The 17,679-nt window shown below is 39.5% G+C and overlaps 3 protein-coding genes across 5 annotated transcripts in view; 2 read left to right on the top strand and 1 right to left on the bottom strand.

The window, feature by feature from the left end:
• The first annotated feature begins 4,617 nt into the window (after positions 1-4,617).
• On the top strand, positions 4,618-10,824 carry taf5 (TAF5 RNA polymerase II, TATA box binding protein (TBP)-associated factor). The gene is made up of 11 exons (XM_077605952.1): positions 4,618-5,048; positions 5,675-5,906; positions 5,977-6,292; positions 7,545-7,708; positions 7,787-7,922; positions 8,024-8,144; positions 8,546-8,675; positions 8,772-8,936; positions 9,256-9,433; positions 9,522-9,699; positions 10,289-10,824. Exons 1-11 carry the CDS (start codon positions 4,640-4,642, stop codon positions 10,501-10,503), a joined length of 2,244 nt encoding a protein of 747 aa, XP_077462078.1. The 5' UTR covers positions 4,618-4,639; the 3' UTR covers positions 10,504-10,824.
• On the bottom strand, positions 10,825-11,963 carry atp5md (ATP synthase membrane subunit k). The gene is made up of 4 exons (XM_077605953.1): positions 11,799-11,963; positions 11,232-11,332; positions 11,018-11,108; positions 10,825-10,929 (listed from the first exon to the last, which is right to left on the bottom strand). The coding sequence occupies exons 2-3, from the start codon at positions 11,316-11,318 to the stop codon at positions 11,019-11,021; spliced, it is 177 nt and encodes a 58-aa protein (XP_077462079.1). The 5' UTR covers positions 11,319-11,332; positions 11,799-11,963; the 3' UTR covers positions 10,825-10,929; position 11,018.
• A 418-nt stretch (positions 11,964-12,381) lies between these two features.
• The window catches only part of pdcd11 (programmed cell death 11), a 20,898-nt gene continuing 15,600 nt past the window's right edge, over positions 12,382-17,679 (top strand). For all 3 annotated transcript variants that reach the window (XR_013300985.1, XM_077604888.1, XM_077604887.1), the window contains exons 1-12: positions 12,382-12,514; positions 12,862-12,976; positions 13,063-13,206; positions 14,420-14,584; positions 14,649-14,810; positions 14,879-14,999; positions 15,086-15,261; positions 15,388-15,489; positions 15,726-15,935; positions 16,033-16,157; positions 16,235-16,295; positions 17,450-17,596. Coding sequence is in view for 2 of the 3 variants with exons in the window: in XM_077604888.1 (XP_077461014.1) it covers positions 12,878-12,976; positions 13,063-13,206; positions 14,420-14,584; positions 14,649-14,810; positions 14,879-14,999; positions 15,086-15,261; positions 15,388-15,489; positions 15,726-15,935; positions 16,033-16,157; positions 16,235-16,295; positions 17,450-17,596 (1,512 nt within the window). In the remaining variant the exon portion in view is untranslated. The remainder of the gene's footprint in view (positions 12,515-12,861; positions 12,977-13,062; positions 13,207-14,419; positions 14,585-14,648; positions 14,811-14,878; positions 15,000-15,085; positions 15,262-15,387; positions 15,490-15,725; positions 15,936-16,032; positions 16,158-16,234; positions 16,296-17,449; positions 17,597-17,679) is intronic.

Raw genomic sequence — 17,679 nt, 5'->3', positions numbered from 1 at the left:
TCCCACCCACTATGCAGCCTCTCCACACGATACTCCTTTTGCTGTATTCGTTACGTCATCTTTTCCTTCCCCTTTTCTTCTACTTGAGCAATTTCAAGATCCTCGGAGAGTCACACCTCATGAATTATTTACACCTGCATCACTAAAGGGGACTTCTGCTGCTATGCCTGACCATTTACGTTTCAAAAACATACAGCCAGAGTATTTTTCTGAAGTATCACCTTAATCTGCATGTAAGCATGTGTTTCTTCACACCAGGCTTCTAACACCATTAAAATATGAACAATAAGCGGAACTCACACATAGAAAATTATTGTGAGGGAGAGAGAGAAAGCCGAGTTTGATAGACATCATCTAGATTAAGTGGAAGACATTTTGGATGGAGATTGACAACGAGTGCTGTGGAAAAAGTAATAGACGATTAAATGCAAATTTCAATAAACTCAAAATCGTACACAAATGAAAAATGAATATGAAATGATTGTGTATGAATTGTGAATTGATCCCGAGTGACCGTCATGCGGCAAATGCACGCTGAGCCACTATTCACAGCTGCAAAATAGAATGGAAAAAAAGATGCTATGCCACGCCCTACCCAATGCTCCTATAAGTGTGTGTATCTTTACTCACATTTCTGTCCAGTTCTGCTAAATAAAAGTGACAATATTTTACAACTCACAAACATGAGGCTGACAAATGGCTCAAATTTGATTCAATGGGTGTTGCCTGAACCAATAGAATTTTATTTTGGATGACTGAATTCTATGGAATTAAACAATATACTATAGATCCAAGAGAGAACAGTGGCAGTTCTCTATGTTTTTTTAAAGCTTTGTGTGTTGGGCAAAACCACACCCTGCACCCTTCTGGAAGAGAAAGAAAGAATAGGCATGTGCAGTCACCAAGTGAGGTGTGAAGGGGCAGGGTGGTAGGGTGAACATGTGTCCCCCTCACCTCCTCCCTCACACATTTTATTATTAAGACAACATGAGACGTTTTATATACATTTTCATCTGAATGATTAATTAATGTTTCATATATAAATATTTTTACTTGGTCACAATGCAGAATGCTGGGTTTTAACACTCAAAGGAAAAATCCAAGTTGTATTTATCAATTTCGTCCCCCCCCCCCCCCCCCGACCACCCCAATAAAAATGGTTTACAAAAACAGAATTCTTTGTCTGGTCCTGTTTGAATTAAGAATATAGAATTTCTTATATAAGTATGTGATATGGTGTAATTATAACTGCTTTTAGAATATCACAGATTTCACTTTTTTTATTTATCTAAAAATAAAGGTACAGCATTATATGCAACTCTAGCATTAGGAGAAAAAAAAATGAACACTAAAAAAGGGTATGCCAGATTGGACCACGCCCTGAACTGCTGATGTTAACGTGTCTCCCACATAGCAAACAACCCCCACACCTCCCCATCTCCCTGCACATGAGAACCTCACTACAATATTATTCAACACCCTGCCGTTTTTCTGAGAAACATTTTTTTTGTCCCACAGCATGCAGTGTAAACATTTTCTTGGTAGGGTATATTGTCACTAAAACAGACATAACCAAGGATAACAATTACTACATGAGAATCTGAAGTGTCCGTTTCAAATCCCATTAGGTGTCTTACCCAAAATAATTGAATTTCATACAGAAAAATAAGGCCTGTGTTAAAATAAATCTGATGCTGTACTAAATGTATAGGAGTTACATATTGCATTATAAAAATAACACAATATCATTGATGCGTGTACCGGACAGGATGATAGAAGAACAGTGTTTTGTGAATAAACATGATAACTTGGCTGATTCCCACCTGGGAAATATCTTTTTTTTTAAAGTAGATGACAGCATTTTTTTTCTTTACTGGAAGATGTTTGACATGTTACTAAAGAAGGTCATTGTGTGGGAGCTCTGGGAGAGGGCTTGGTTGATGTGTGAATTAACTGCCCCCACCTGGTAGGAAACGGTACCAGAAGTCTAATTCAGTTCTGCCAAGAGCCACCTCGTGGTGTAGAGGTTCACTCGCCTGACTTTGGTGCGGGCCGGCCCGGGCTTTTCACATATCAGAATTTGGCCCACAATTGAAATATTATTCAGGAATATAGCCATATTTGTAATTTTACTCACCAAAAATCATTTTTACACATTATCCATCCTCCTTTCTTTCTTCCTTCTTTCCTATCGCCATCGAAGCTAATGATGAAAGTCGAGCCTGTCCTGTCATATTTCCGGCATAGTCCGTTTTGAAAATAGCATTAAATCAACACAACAATATGCTATTTGCTTGTGGAGCTAAGTTAGCGCGCTGAAAGTGCCCCACACACCATTTTCCCGGCTGTAACAGGGTTGCTAGCTTCGGAGTTGACCGCCCTTTCTTAATGATGTCCATTTTTTTCTGGAAAAGTCCGTCTGGAAAATAGCTTTGTGAGCAAACAGAATCAATTTGTTTTTGCTTCTGCTTCTGTCGGCCATAGTGGGTGGAGTTTGCGATCTCGGCTGCCTCGCTCGGGTACTGCTTTGGCCCGCCTACTAGCCAATCATAGTTTGTGAAAGCAATGACATGTCCCAGCCAGCAAAATGCTAACGCCTATGAAAAATCATTGTGGGGTTGCCAACTCGAAATCTGATTGGTTAAAGGCAACAGTCTTATTTAATGCAGCAGATCCCGCAATAACTGATTGTGAAGGCTGGGAGGCAGATCTGATCTGGCAACAAATAATGGCTGAAATGTGATTGGTTAAATGCTTCAATATGAAAACACACATCTGGAAGCAGTGCAACCAGGGGGAAAAGCAATGAAAGGAAGCTAACAGACCATTTGGAATAATAAGTATTGATGGACAAAATATAATATGATTCAGATATTTCTTAGGCCAGCAGAGAAGGCCTTGAAGGCCCTGACGGCCCGCCACTGTACTATATATATATATATATATATATATATATATATATATATATATATATATATATATATATATATGTATATATATGTATATATATATATATATATATATATATATATATATATATATATATATATATATATATACTACACACACATATATATAAGCACATATATACATACATACACATACATATATAAACACATATATATACATACACATACATACATATATAAGCACATATATACATACATACACATACATATATATAAGCACATATATACATATATACACATAGATTAATTGGTTGTTAGCCAATACTACAGGGCTACTTGCCGTAAGGAATTATTAAGACATGGACGGTCAGTGATGCAGGACACTAAATGTCCTGTTTTTTCAGTCAGAACCCACAGCTCATAATCATATGTGAGGGTATCTCAATCACTGTAAATAGAGAGTGGAGGCAAAAGGCATAGCTCCCTATTTACCATGACAGACTGATGCAGACTACACATCATTGCAGACACCCCACTGATCTGACTGTCGATCTCCCGCTCCAGTCATCACTCACTCATAAACAAGACCTTAAAATACTTATAACCCCACGAAGGAAGACATGATTATTTATTTTTTCCAACCAAGGACCATGAGAATTGAAGATCACGGCCTGATGAAGCAAATATCATCGGGAAAAGGGCCTTGGGAGCGCCTGGAGTTGAAACTTCTGACTTGGACTATTTATGGAATTTGCCCAAGCATTCATTCATCTTCTGTGCCACTTATCCTAACAAGGGTCCTGTGTTGTTGGAGCCTATCCCAGCCAACCACAGGCAGCAGGCCCGAGGACAGCCCGAATTGGTTGCCAGCCACTGGTAGGGCACGATTAAACTGACACACACACCCTCACAAATAGCCAAGGACTGTAGTTTTTGAAAATAAAAACGCTTTTTTTGTTTATTTACTTCATTTGAATTTTGTTAAACCTACAAACATGTCATATAATTTTGCCTGACCCTATTTTTGAGGGCACAAGAGCAGCCTAAAATCTGTCTCGCTTAATGCGTGAGTTGAGAACCAGCGAGTATATCGTCATAAATGAGCAATTGATAATTGTTATTTCTTTAAATATTTTTTGGGAAATACGTCATCTTTTAAAAAATCAGTACTTGGATTTGAATTTTTTGTTTTGTTTAATTTAGCAGAGTATTTTTCTTTGCGTGGGCGGCCCGGCGCCTGAGTGGTTAGTGCGTCGGCCTCACCGTGGAGGTCCAGGGTTCAAATCCGGGTCAGTCCACCTGTGTAAAGTTTGCATGTTCTCCCTGGGCCGGCGTGGGTTTTCTCCGGGTACTCCAGTTTCCTCCCACATTACATAGACATGCATGGTAGGCTGATTGGACACTCTAAATTGCCCCTAGGTATAAGTGTGAGCGTGAAGTTCGTCTCCTTGTGCCCTGCGTTTGGCTGGCCACCAATTCAAGGGGTGTCCCCCGCCTGGTGCCTGGAGGCTGCTGGGATAGGCGCCAACATTCCCCCCCCCCTCCCACGACCCTAGTGAGGATAAAGTGGTTCAGAAAATGAAATGAAATTTAGCAGAGTATTTTTCTTTTCTTTTTGTAATGTGGTTGTGATCACAGCGACTGCGCTTTGTCCAAACGTCAGTAACCAATCAGATGGCCACGAAACCTAGGGTTTCTGTAAAATTGCGCATGCGCAGTTCATTTTGAAAATGGCGGCCGTGCAAGGCGGTATGGTCGACGATGTTGAAATGAAGGATATTAAAACAGAACCACCCTTTGAAGCCGTTGTAAACAACAATGCTAATGATGGGAAGACACTTTCTACGTCGTCCGGGCCAGGATCTACTGTTGAAAGTAGCAAACCGGTGGCAGGAGGGTTAGAGGAGAAGCAGACGTTACTGGCAATTCTGCAATTCCTTAAAAAAAACCAACTGTCTGAGTCTGTCGACATTTTGCGACGTGAAGCTGGATTACCCCTGGAATTGTTCGATTTGAAGCCCGGCGACGCTTCCTCGGGATCTGGAGGTCCGACTGGGACTGTGGAAGGAAGTGGTGTGGAAGCTAACGCTCTTCTGAGCCGAGTGACATCCTCCTCTGGAGCCCAGGCGCCAGTCAAAGGTACAATAGAAACAGGGATGGTTGCTGGACTTTCTGCTTATCCTCTCAAGGACGACATGAATAATATCTTTTTATCAAGAGTGGGACTTTAACGCGTTAATTATGATTACTAAAAGAAAAAACGCGCAAACCGCATTATTAAACGCAGTTTTCCTTTCAAGCAACGCGGAACCCATGTCACTATTTGCACTGTTCCTTGTACACCAATTATGGTGCCGGACATTAAATTTAAAACAAGTTTAGTAGAAAGGAAAATAATAATATTCTTAAAAACATTAGAGGATTTCATTAAGGCGTGTTTTTTTTTTTACAAACGTTGCATATCAGTGAGTTGCGTACCACCGAAGATAAATCAAGGAGCCCAAAATTGCCCACCAATTGCCTCTGTAATGAATTATTTTAACAATAAATTAAAAAGGTTCTTTATTTTTTTCAATTTATTGATGAATCGGATGGCGGCCTCAGAGCTCTGGGCTCAAATCCAGGTCATGTCTTCTCAAAGTTCTTATGGGAAAACACATCTTCATATTAGTCAGGTGAATGTACAATTACAGCATTGGTTACTGCAGGCAGAAATTTGGTGTAAGGTTATATTGATATTATTAACACGCTAACCTGCCTTTCAGTTCCTCCTGCAGAAGACCAGCCAGATGTGAGTGTGGTATTGTCTGCTTACAGCCAGCAGGGAGACCCACCACTCTATGAGGTTTATTATAGTGGCTTAAAAAAGTTTATAGAAACAGTTTTGGACTGTCACAGAGCAGAATTGTCCCAAGTTTTCTATCCACTGTTTGTTCACATGTACCTGGAACTGGTATACAACAACCATGAGAATATGGCCAAGGCGTTTTTTCAAAAGTGAGTTTCCTTTAAAATATTGTCTTCGTCTGCTTGCTTGCAATTTTACTAGTATCATTCTACTTCTCAGATTCAGCGGGGATCAAGAGTGTTATTACAGGGAGGACCTTCAAATATTGTCGGGTTTGACCAAAAAGGAGCACATGAGGGGCAATGAGACTCTGCTGGACTTCCGTACCAGCAAGTTTGTCCTGCGCATCTCCCGTGATTCATATCAATTGCTCAAAAGGCACTTACAAGAGCGTCAGAACAACCAGATCTGGAATATCATCCAGGAGCACCTCTACATCGACATATTTGATGGCATGCCACGTAGCAAGAGCCAGATTGATGCCATGTCTGGTAGTTTGGCTGGAGAGGGCAAGAGAGAAGCAAATAAGGCAAAGGTTGGTTTGCTGTGAAACATCCACTCCTTATTAGGGCTCGTCGTTATGGCCTAATATTAATGTTAGTATTAAGACACCTGATGGTGTAGTGGTTCTTCCACCTGACTTTAGTGTGGACAGCATGGGTTCGATTCCCACTTGGTGGTGGTGTGATCCTGATTCAGGGTGTCCCCCTGCTTGTTCCCCGTGGTTGGCTGGGATAGGCTCCAGCACCCCTGCAATCCTTGTGAGGATAAGATCTAGAGCAAGGGTGTCAGACAAGTTGGTTCGCGGGCCGCGTTAACGTCAACTCGATTTCATGTAGGCCGGACAATTTTAGATATATTAGGATTTTTTTCATAAATGGATTAAAAGAACTGGATTAAAAGCCCTGAATATTCAGTTTTTTATAGATCTAAAACAATGTTTATTTTAGCTTTTTTTAAATATATTTTTAGATTTTACAAAATGATTTTTGAACTAAAAACACAGAAAAAAATTATTAAAAAATTACAATTATTGATTTAAAAGGGGGACAATCAGGAAATGTAATATACATCTATACTCTTCATTTTAATTTGATCCTAAAACAGAAAGTCAGCACTCATGATTTACTTTCCCGGGCCACACAAAATGATGCCGCGGGCCAGATTTGGCCCCCGGGCCGCCACTTTCACGAGTTCTCACTTACTTACGGGTTTGAATAAAACAATGAAATCGTTCGAACCTGCCAAAAGTTAGATTTGTAATTTACTTGTGCTCTAGAGGAAGAATGCATTAATATTAGGCCTTTCTGAAGGGGAAATGTAATTTCATTCGTTAGCAAAACAAATTTCAACAAACAAAAAAGACAACTAACATAATTTCAGCACTTTAAACTGCGGCTGACTATAAGCTGCTAAGTTCAAATTTGATATAGTTTAAGAAAAAAATCCATATATACGCCTTATCTGATTGTAAGCTGCATCTTTTTGTGTGTTAGATAAATATAGAATATTTACATAGAGATATGTGGCACAGAACATTTGGTTGATTACTTGGTAGGCAGCGTCCTATAGAGAGAGCCTTACATTGCATTTCCCACTCATGTTCAGAGGCATTCTGAAACCACAAACCCTTTACTTAAAAAAATACTCACTACATTTACAAAGAAGACAAATTAAAATCTGCATTACAGCTATACTTGCAGCAGACAAAACCCTCTTAAAAATGAACGGAGCTTTTGTACTAGGGTGCCAATTCACAGGTGTCACTTTTATTTACCTCTTTCTAGGTTTATTATGGATTGCTTAAGGAACCTGAAATAGAACTGCCACTTGATGATGAGGACGAGGAAGCGGAAAATGAGGAAGGTAAACCCAAGAAGAAGAAACCCAAAAAGGACAGCATGGGCTCAAAGAGCAAGAAGCAGGATCCCAATGCACCTTCACAAACAAGGTCAGATTGACATTTTTTCATTTAAAACAATTTTGGAATTGAAGTGTAACTATCCTAAAAAACTGCTGTGTTTATCAGGATACCTCTTACAGAACTAAAAGATTCAGACAAACTCGACAAGATCATGTACATGAAAGAGGCCACCAAGCGGATCCGTCTGGGACGAGATAACCTCCCGTCCATTTGCTTCTACTCTTTTCTCAATGCATACCAGGTCTGAACCCATACTCACTGTTTCATTGGTGTTTAAGTGGTGTCCATGTGAACTGAATTGTTGTATTATGATTTTTCTTCATGTTTCCCTTGTGTGTGCAGGGTTTAACTGCTGTGGACTTCACAGATGACTCCAGTTTGATTGCAGGCGGCTTCGCTGACTCATCAGTTAGAGTGTGGAGCGTCACGCCAAAAAAGCTACGCAAAGTCAAGTCAGCAGCAGGTAAATACCAACCCTGAGTGATACCAGTGAACAAAAGCAGAACATTTCATAAATAACTAGAATCTTCTGGGTTTTAATGGCAATTTCTTTTTGGCATTTTCACACTTTTCATGATGTAACCGACGTGTCAAACCGATTCCGCCGAGGGCCGCAGTGGGTCCTGGTCTTTGTTCCAACCGATCCAGTGCCGACATTTTAACCAATCAGGTGTCTTCTAAAATAAGTAGCACCTGACTTTAATTAACTGATTACACTTGCAAAAGGAATCCCCTTTTTGAGTTGGAATGAAAACCTGCACCCACTGCGGCCCTTTGAGGACCGGTTTGACACCTCTGATGTAACCTGTCAACCAATATTTTGTGCCCCACATCTAATTTGGTCCAATTATTTTTTTTCCAAAGACTTAAATCTGATTGATAAAGAGTCAGATGATGTCCTGGAGAGAATCATGGATGAAAAGACAGCAAGTGAATCCAAGATCCTGTACGGGCACAGCGGTCCTGTTTATGGTATCAGCTTTAGTCCAGACAGGTAATTAAACTGGACTGTAGATCAGCTACTTTCTTCAATTCACTGCTTCACTACATGTATGCGAGGAATATACTAACAAATGACATGCACTTTTAGGAACTACTTGCTGTCAAGCTCTGAAGATGGCACAGTGAGGCTGTGGAGTCTCCAAACCTTTACCTGTCTGGTGGGTTACAAAGGCCATAACTACCCAGTGTGGGACACCCAGTTTTCTCCTCATGGCTACTATTTTGTCTCTGGGGGACATGACAGAGTTGCCCGGTAAGAATATGGGATTTTTTTTATTTTTTCGCTTCACGAATTGTCAATACCATGGTGTATCACAGACCCACCTGTTACGTGCTTAGAAAACTCTAAAAATGTTTAGCATGGTAGTATAAACCCACTCTACACTTGAAAATCATACGCCATCCAGAGTAAAATTATACATTGCTGTATCAGTATTCGACATCCTGCCTTACATTTTTATTTTCATAACTGTAAAGAACCTTAGTTGAAGGCAATCACCATGTCAGATACACAGAAGTTTCTCCATAAAATAGTTTTCATCGTCTTCTTATCAACTATCTCTCTCCTTCAGTCTATGGGTTACAGACCACTATCAGCCTTTGCGCATGTTTGCCGGTCATCTGGCAGACATTACTTGCACCCGCTTCCACCCCAACTCTAACTACGTGGCAACAGGATCCTCTGACCGTACGATCCGACTGTGGGATGTTCTGAATGGGAATTGTGTCCGCATCTTCACTGGACACAAGGTAAAAAAGAAAAAGACACGTTCATTGTTCACAACTCCAACAAGGTGCCGGAGGAAAGTCCAAATTCTTTGTGTACTGCCTCTTCCAGGGTCCGATCCATGCTCTGTCATTCTCTCCCAATGGGAAGTTTTTGGCTTCCGGCGCAACTGATGGCAGAGTTCTTCTTTGGGACATTGGTCACGGACTAATGATTGGGGAGCTCAAAGGCCATACAGACACAGTCTACTCTCTCAAATTCAGCAGAGATGGTGAAATTCTGGCTTCTGGTGTGTGATTTGTAGACCTTATAACTTACTCCATACAGCCAATCCTTAAGTATTGGTAATGAAAATGTTCTGTTTTGTAATGAACACCTGGATAGCTTTTATGAAGGAGTTGGTTCAAAGCCAATCCGGAAAAGCTACGGTTTGAGCCTGCTCCCAAAATGCTTTAAAAAAGACGTATTCAAAGTAATTGGGTAAAATGGCATGTAATTTCCGCAATGAGGCTGTTGTTAAACTCTTTTCAGGATTGACTCAAGTTTTTGTACTTTATACAAGTGGTATTTATACAGTAATCTCTCGAATATCGCGGTTAATGTAGACCAGACATGGCCGCGATAATCGAAAAATCGCAAAGTAGGGTCACCCCTATTTAAAAAAATAATAATAATTCTGTGCTGATTCCTAGTAGTAAGAGTGGCTTCTGCTTACCAGTTTAAGCGTGGATTTTTCACATTTTTATGAACTTAAAAATACATAAATAAATAATAGCAAGAAAAAAATTGCTAAATTGTGAATTTGCAATAGTTGAGGGGTTACTATATAAACAGTGCAGGTAAACAAAACACACCTCTTCAAGTGTCTTGTCTTTCAGGTTCTATGGATAACACAGTTCGTTTATGGGATGCCACGAAAGCGTTCGATGATTTGGAGACAGATGATTTCACCGCAACTACAGGACATATTCATTTACAAGATAACTCGCAGGAACTTTTGCTTGGTTGCTACACAACCAAATCCTCTCCAGTCCTACACCTTCACTTCACCCGCAGAAATCTACTATTGGCAGCAGGTTCTTACAATCCATAAAACCTTTCATTGGGGTGAGCTTAAAATAAAAAGTTTAACAACAAGTGACTGATATTTTGGACAATGTGAACAGCTGTAATGATAATGTATGTAATATTTTTTTCACTCTTAGATTCAACTGTTGTGGGACCAAAATTCACTTATTGGCTACCATTGACAGTGGCTGAAAATGGCAGCCGATGAGTTTGTGTCCTACAGTGGTACCTTTGTAATGGAAAATAATGTTATATATAATTACAAGTAAAGCTTTACATGAGGCTCCCACATTTGTATTATAGTGATTTTATAATTAAACATGTAAATAAAACAGTTTTTTTCATGTTTTGGGCATAAATCGTCTTTATTGTTAACAAAGGAAAACAAACAGTTCATTCCAAGCACATCCTGCTTCCATCACGACCAGCAAGTACAAATCAAATTGTACATCTGCAAATGAGACAAACATGATACAGTTCAATGATACAAAATAGTATTTTAGCACAATTACATTTTCTGAAAGGAAAAGTATACTTACATTACTTCTCAGTGACTGCAGCTTGTTTCTTGGGTTTTAATTTGAAGAAAAGGGCAATTGCTGCTATGCTGGCATATGTGGCCAAAACACACTACAGGAAGAGAGATCCATATATTTTATTTAGTGTGAGTAAAAATAATAGCCATTCAGTCTATTACTAACTGAGTCAAATCAAAATGGATTTGAATATGGAGAGCAAGTAACCTTAACTTACATTTCTCCTGCCGACCATGGTGTACGCATTGAAATACTTGGCAAACCCAGTAAATTGGTGCTGGGATCCTGCGTCATGACCTCCCATGATGGTTGGTGAGTCTATATGATGGAGGGGATCGATCACTCAGTTATATCATTCTTCATTCATTCATTCGTTAACATCACACCTCAGAACGAAGCATACATTAGCCTTTTGACTTGAATGTCATTGGTGCACTATTGACAACAGTTCTTTGTCAGGAAATAAAAGTATTCAATGTGTGCCATTCTGCCACAAAACGGAATTCCAGCAAGTAATGTCGACTCAAATAATTAACAGCTATCGTATGACAACTCAATACTACGGCCGAGATTGCAACAACAGAACATCCAGTCTGACATTGGCGAGTTGGGATCGTCATTGTACAGTTGTTAGCATGAGCTAATACTGTTAACTAGTGAATGTATTACCACGCCATAAACTTGATCCAAGTTAATATTTGCAAGCCATATATGAAATGAAAGTCTATGCATTATCAATGCCATGTTAAAATAGAGCACCACCAAAATCAAATGACACTCTTACCTGAAGACCTTGGAGAATACTAGCTAAAGCGAATCCTGTGTCCTTCAACGGAGGCCCTGTTGCGAGAATTGAAAGGAAGTCCCACCTACTTCGAGTCTACAAATTCCTTGATAGCGAATATTTAGATAGCTAGATGCATAATGCCCTTTGTAAGTCTTCAGGCATGGGCTTTACGATTTGTCGGCCATCTTGTGTCAGCACCATTTGATTTAAAGTAAATGGCCAGTGGCGCGTTTTTGAAATAGTAAAAAGCGCCCGAGATACAATATACCCTATACTTACTACGTATTATTATATATATTTTTAACATGCCATCCTGAATCACAACCAGGTTAATATAGTTAATTATAAACGAAACATTTCGCAAAGTTGAGTGTTTTAGTGCAGAAAACCACTTTATACTTAGGTTCATTGCAAAAGAGAAGTCTACTTCTTTAAGGTGGCCGACTTAAATCCGCCGACCCCGATAGTGATGTCTGTGGTAAATACTTGGTCACGATTGGTCTAGAATATCGACTTCCCGGGAACAGAATCAAACACGGTCACTGAATGGTCAGATAAAGTTTCAATCATTCTTACTTGGTTTTTGATTCGACAGTCTATGATCCGCCCAAACTCGATGTTCTTCCGATACACGGCCATGGCGTACTGACCAACACGTGAGATTTTAACGCTACGACGTCTTTTTTCTTTGGGGAAAGTTCATCTTATGACTTGTAAGATCATGTTTAAATTTGTTTGAAAACACGGGTACGATAATTTTACGTTGGATGTTAGCTCGAATCGCTTTTCCACGTGTTGACGGAACTCGCATGAGTAGTCGTGCACACCAAGAGCTAGTAACATAAAATACATCAGATTTAAACCCAATGAAATGTTTTCCCAATTATCGAATTCTGTTAAAACCTTTATAATCTTAGAAATTGTATGCTTCACCCTTTATTTGTAGTTTTTTCACATTCCTCTGATGGATTATTAATTTGGGTTTCTGTAGGACTGAGTAGCAAACAGCTTTTTAAATTTCAAGTTTAAATTCGAAGTTTCTTTATTTTTGTTTTCTTAGAAAACATAAATAAGACATGGATTTTGTGGAGGAAGACTTCCCCCGAGGGGGCACAGTTAAGGAAGCTCCTATAAGCAAAATAAAAAGACGGATTGAGGTGGACAATCTTTTCCAGGTATCGTTGACTTTCCTTATCCCACTTGTCCATCTGTTTGTAAATTGGTTTTACCTGTCTAAAAGTATTGATTTTTTTTCTTCCAGTCAAATGGAAAAGAAGCAAGGAAAAGGGCGTTCTTTCCAAAAGATGACAGCAAGAAATTCAAGAAGCAAGAAACCATTGAGGAGGGTGAAGATAGCCTTGCTCTCAATGCACCTACAAAGTGTGTGGAAATACTACATATGAAGGTAAAAAAAATGAAATAAAGAAAACCACGCACATTAGAAAATGCTCTATATAATTATGAAATCCATCAAAATACTAATCAAGAGTTACCGTATTTACTCACTTAGCCGCATTTGTAGGACAAAAAATGATGACTAAATTGAGGGTATGGCTTGTATGCGCATAAAAAGATAACATGCAGGAAACTGCAAGGACCATAACGCCATGGCGCCATGACGCAAGACAATGCGGTAGATACGGTCATTTCTTTCAAAATAGAGAAAAGAGAAACAGATAAAATGCTAAACAAAAAGGATTTTGATGTTTATGAATGAAATTCAAGAAAAAAACGTTAAAAAAACTTGCGTGCCTGTCACTACCTCAGCATCTTACCTAGGGGCATCGCTATCTTACCTAAAGAGCTGCCGTCTTATCTAGTTAAACGTGCTCTGACTGGCCAGACGCAAGTAGCCTTAACTTTGAAATAAAACAAAATTACACTTTGATTATTTTTTTCGTTTAATTTCTTGGTCGAAAGTGACAACTATTGGAGTAATATGAACCATCGAAAGAATCGAGATATTTCCACATTAGAAGCAATATGGCTGCCACAACATCTTAAACTTCTGGTAAGAAAATGGTCATTTCTGTCATTAAAAAGCATCAGGTTCTCATCAAGATACTTATTTCTTTTCTCAAATTGAATATTTTGATATTTTGCATTTACAAAGACAGGCATATTAACTTTGTAATAATATTGACCCTAATGTGCTTTGGATTCATACAGTATCTCAGAAATACCACGTGCGATGATTTTTCTTAAGATTTTCCCTTCAAAGTAATACATTTGTACTCCCTATTAAATCCATGAAAATGACGTGGAAATTGTGAATCAGGGGGCGTCTTATCCGTGAGAAATTGTAAAATTGAGCAATTTTAAGGCATTTTGGCTTATATGCGAGTAAATGCGGTAGCTCTTATAGGTTCCTCACAAGCATGTGCTTGGTATTGGGATGGAAAAGTGTACTTGGCTACCTGGAAGGGGGCCCATGAAAGTTTGATTCTTTTTTTCTTTCATGTTTTTCATTTCAAATTAATTGGAACCTGCCATTAAAACTAACTCTACCAGGTGCATATTTGTACATATTTTTGCAACACTGGAGTTCACTATCAAAGAGGTATCATGGTTATAAATTTTCACTTGCGGTGGGTGGTAATAGTTTCCTTTCCTCGCAGAAATTAAAGGAAGGCATGTTGCTACTGGGTTGTGTGAAAGAGGTCTCAGACTTTGAGGTGATTGTTGGTCTACCTTGTGGTCTGCGCGGCTTCCTGAGCATCAGGAACATCTGTGATTCTTACACCAAGCTGCTTACTGAACAATTGGATTCAGATCACACTGAGGTAGGTGTACTATTGTGGCCAGTTTGACTTGACCGAGGTGCTTATAGATGTTTTTCCCCCCCAGGATATTATTGCTCTGCCACACCTCTTCAGTTCTGGCATGATGTTGAGGTGTGTAGTTGCCAAATTGGCGACTTCCAGAAGAGGCACTTTGAGCATACAACTCTCAATTAATCCAAAACTGGTTAACAAGGCTCTCAAATCAAATGCTCTGAAAGTTGGGATGGTAAGACAGAAATCAGCACATCTTAGCCACAGAAACCTTCACTAATCTGCTGTTGTTGGTTCTCCCAGGTATTAAGTGGATGTGTTGAGAGCCTTCAAGATCATGGCTGCTTAGTGGACATTGGTATCAAGGGAACCAAGGCTTTCCTGCCCAAAAAGACTGCTAAAGATAAACAGAAAAATCACAATGGTAATCAAAACATTATTTATTATTAGTTTGCTGTTTCTTGCGAGTTCTCCTTTAACATGCAAAAGCTTTATTTTTTCCCCCTCTAGTGTTAAAAGTGGGAGAGTACATTACTTGTCAAATAAAACAAGTGAAGAAGGATGGATGTTTATTGCGCCTTGATATGAACCCCTCAGTTATTGGCAAAGCTTGTGCTGAATCTCAACAAGGATGGAACTTGACTAACCTTCTTCCAGGACTTCTTGTTAAAGCAACAATCCAAAAGGTAGCGCAGGCAACGTTTTCCTCATGTCGGATTTCTATCAAAATGACACTTGATTAATTTCTTAGTATAAACAAATGGGTGTCAAGTGAGCTTTTCATAATAATGAAACATCACGACTCATTACAGGTGACCAAACATGGACTGCACCTGAACTTTCTCTCGTCCTTCAGTGGTCAGGTAGACTTTTTTCACATGGAAAGAGGGATGGCTTACACTGAGGGAGAAACGGTAATGTCTACCTCATCAATATGTTAATGTAAAAAAATAGCACATCTAGGTACTAAAAGTTAAATAAAATATATTTTTTATCTCCAGAAGAAATTGCCATTGTTCCCTAACATCCATATTGTGGGCTACTAGTTTTCTAACAACAGACTGTAGATGGAATGAATGTGATCAGATAAAAATAAATTTGTACGAAGAGTCACTTACCCCGAGTGATGTGTATTTCTACGTCATTGTAGGTTCTGGCCCGTGTGCTGTACATGGAGCCATCAACCCGTTTAGTAGGATTAAGTCTGCGTGGCTACATAGTTCAGTCTGAAACCAGAATCAATACCCTGCTTGCCTGCGGCGATATCATCAGTAAGGTGGTGGACTGCCAGATTACCTCTATGCACCACAACTCTGGAGCTATGTTGGAATTGCCCGACAAAACCCTGGCATTTGTACATGTGAGAATGAGCATTCTGTTGCTGTATCCTGCGTGATATTCCAGGAATAAATAACCTGAGATTACCTGATACATCTGGACTTTATTTCACCTGACAGAGGCATAACCTGGAGGAGCCTAATGAATCACTTAATGAGAACAAACTACAAGCCTTACCCAAGCGCACTTGCAGGATAACTGACTTCAGCCCCATGGACCAAATTCATTTGGCAACACTACGCAAGTAAGTGTAAATTTGTTTTTGTTTTTCACCATCACGGCTTCCCAACAGCCATCCAACCAATTTTAATTTATTTTCAGGACTGTTATTAAGAAACCCTTCTTTCGATGCAGCGATCTTCGGGCTGGTCAAATTGTAGAGGTATGTGCTAAATATAGAATACAGTGGTACCTCGACATACGATCGTAATCCGTTCCGAGACTGGGATCGTATGTCGAACTTTTCATAACTCGAGCGAACGTTTCCCATTGAAACGAATTGAAAACAAATTAATTTGTTCCAACACTCTGAAAAAACACCAAAACAGGATATTGGATTGGAAAAAATGTTTTATTTCTTCTAATTCGCCATATGTTGACAAAGTAATAAATAACGAGTGGTTTAATAGTAATAAAATGTGTTTAATAGATGTAAAAGTAGACACATTTCGCGGAGGGGCGAGACAACTACACACACGTAGGCGGAGGGGGGGGCTGTTCGGGGGAATTCATCCATGGCACTCGTAAACGAACAAACAAATTTAAATTAACTTGGATAAATATATACAGACACTCAAACATACGTTTAATGTAACTTTACACAAAACTGAATTCTAGTTTTGTCTTAATCTTTTGTTACCTTCGTATTCCGGGTTAGCGGTTTGCCATGCCTCCACCCTCACGTTCGCTATCGATGGACTGTTTGCTGTTGTATTGCCTTTAAAATATTCCGAAAATGATGCACAGAAATAGCCTCACAATAGGATAACGCACGACCACTTGCCAACGAGAAATAGTCTTTAAAGAACGATCGCGGGAGCTTCTGTCCTTAGAAAGAATAACAGGAAATGCAATAGCTGACGTATTGATTGTGGGTAATGAAGTTTTATTCTGAGAAAGGGTGCCATTGCCTATGGGTGTTGTGTGCACGAGTATACTTCATTACCCAGAAAGCCCTCTTTTTGCCCGCGCATGCGCGTTGTGCGTTTCCTGATCGAAACTCGTCTGGAATAAATCGTTCAGTCCTCGTAGATATAGTAATTATACACGAAAGAGATGCGGCAAAAAAAGACAGTGCGCTACAATGATAAACAGCCTCTCATGTCATGGCCACCTGGCTTGGTCGCATCTCGAAATTTTAATTGTATCGCGAGCGAATTATTCGATTGAAATTTTCGTCGTACTACGAGCATGTTGTATCACGAGGTACCACTGTACAGGATAATACAGGTGATGTGCATTTTTATATTACTTGAATGTAATGTTCTGTGTTTTTGTCTATCACTACTGTAATTCTTTAATGTCTCTCCTTAAAAGGGGACAGTGTCCGTCATACTCAATCATGGTATGACGGTACATTTGTCCAGTCACATTCGAGGAATGGTGCCTAATACCCACTTATCTGACATCACCTTGAAGAACCCTGAGAAAAAGTATGCAGAGGGCATGAAAGTCAAATGTCGGGTCAGTCCAAATTTCAAGAACCTCCTGTTGGTTGGATGTGCCATCTTTCAAAACTTGTTTGTGATATTCTTCTTTCTATACTC

Source organism: Stigmatopora argus, chromosome 7 (assembly GCF_051989625.1).
Source record: "Stigmatopora argus isolate UIUO_Sarg chromosome 7, RoL_Sarg_1.0, whole genome shotgun sequence".
Classification (NCBI taxonomy): domain Eukaryota; kingdom Metazoa; phylum Chordata; class Actinopteri; order Syngnathiformes; family Syngnathidae; genus Stigmatopora; species Stigmatopora argus.
The sequence above is the reverse complement of the archived record's forward strand: the minus strand, read 5'-3'. Positions and strand labels throughout refer to the sequence as shown.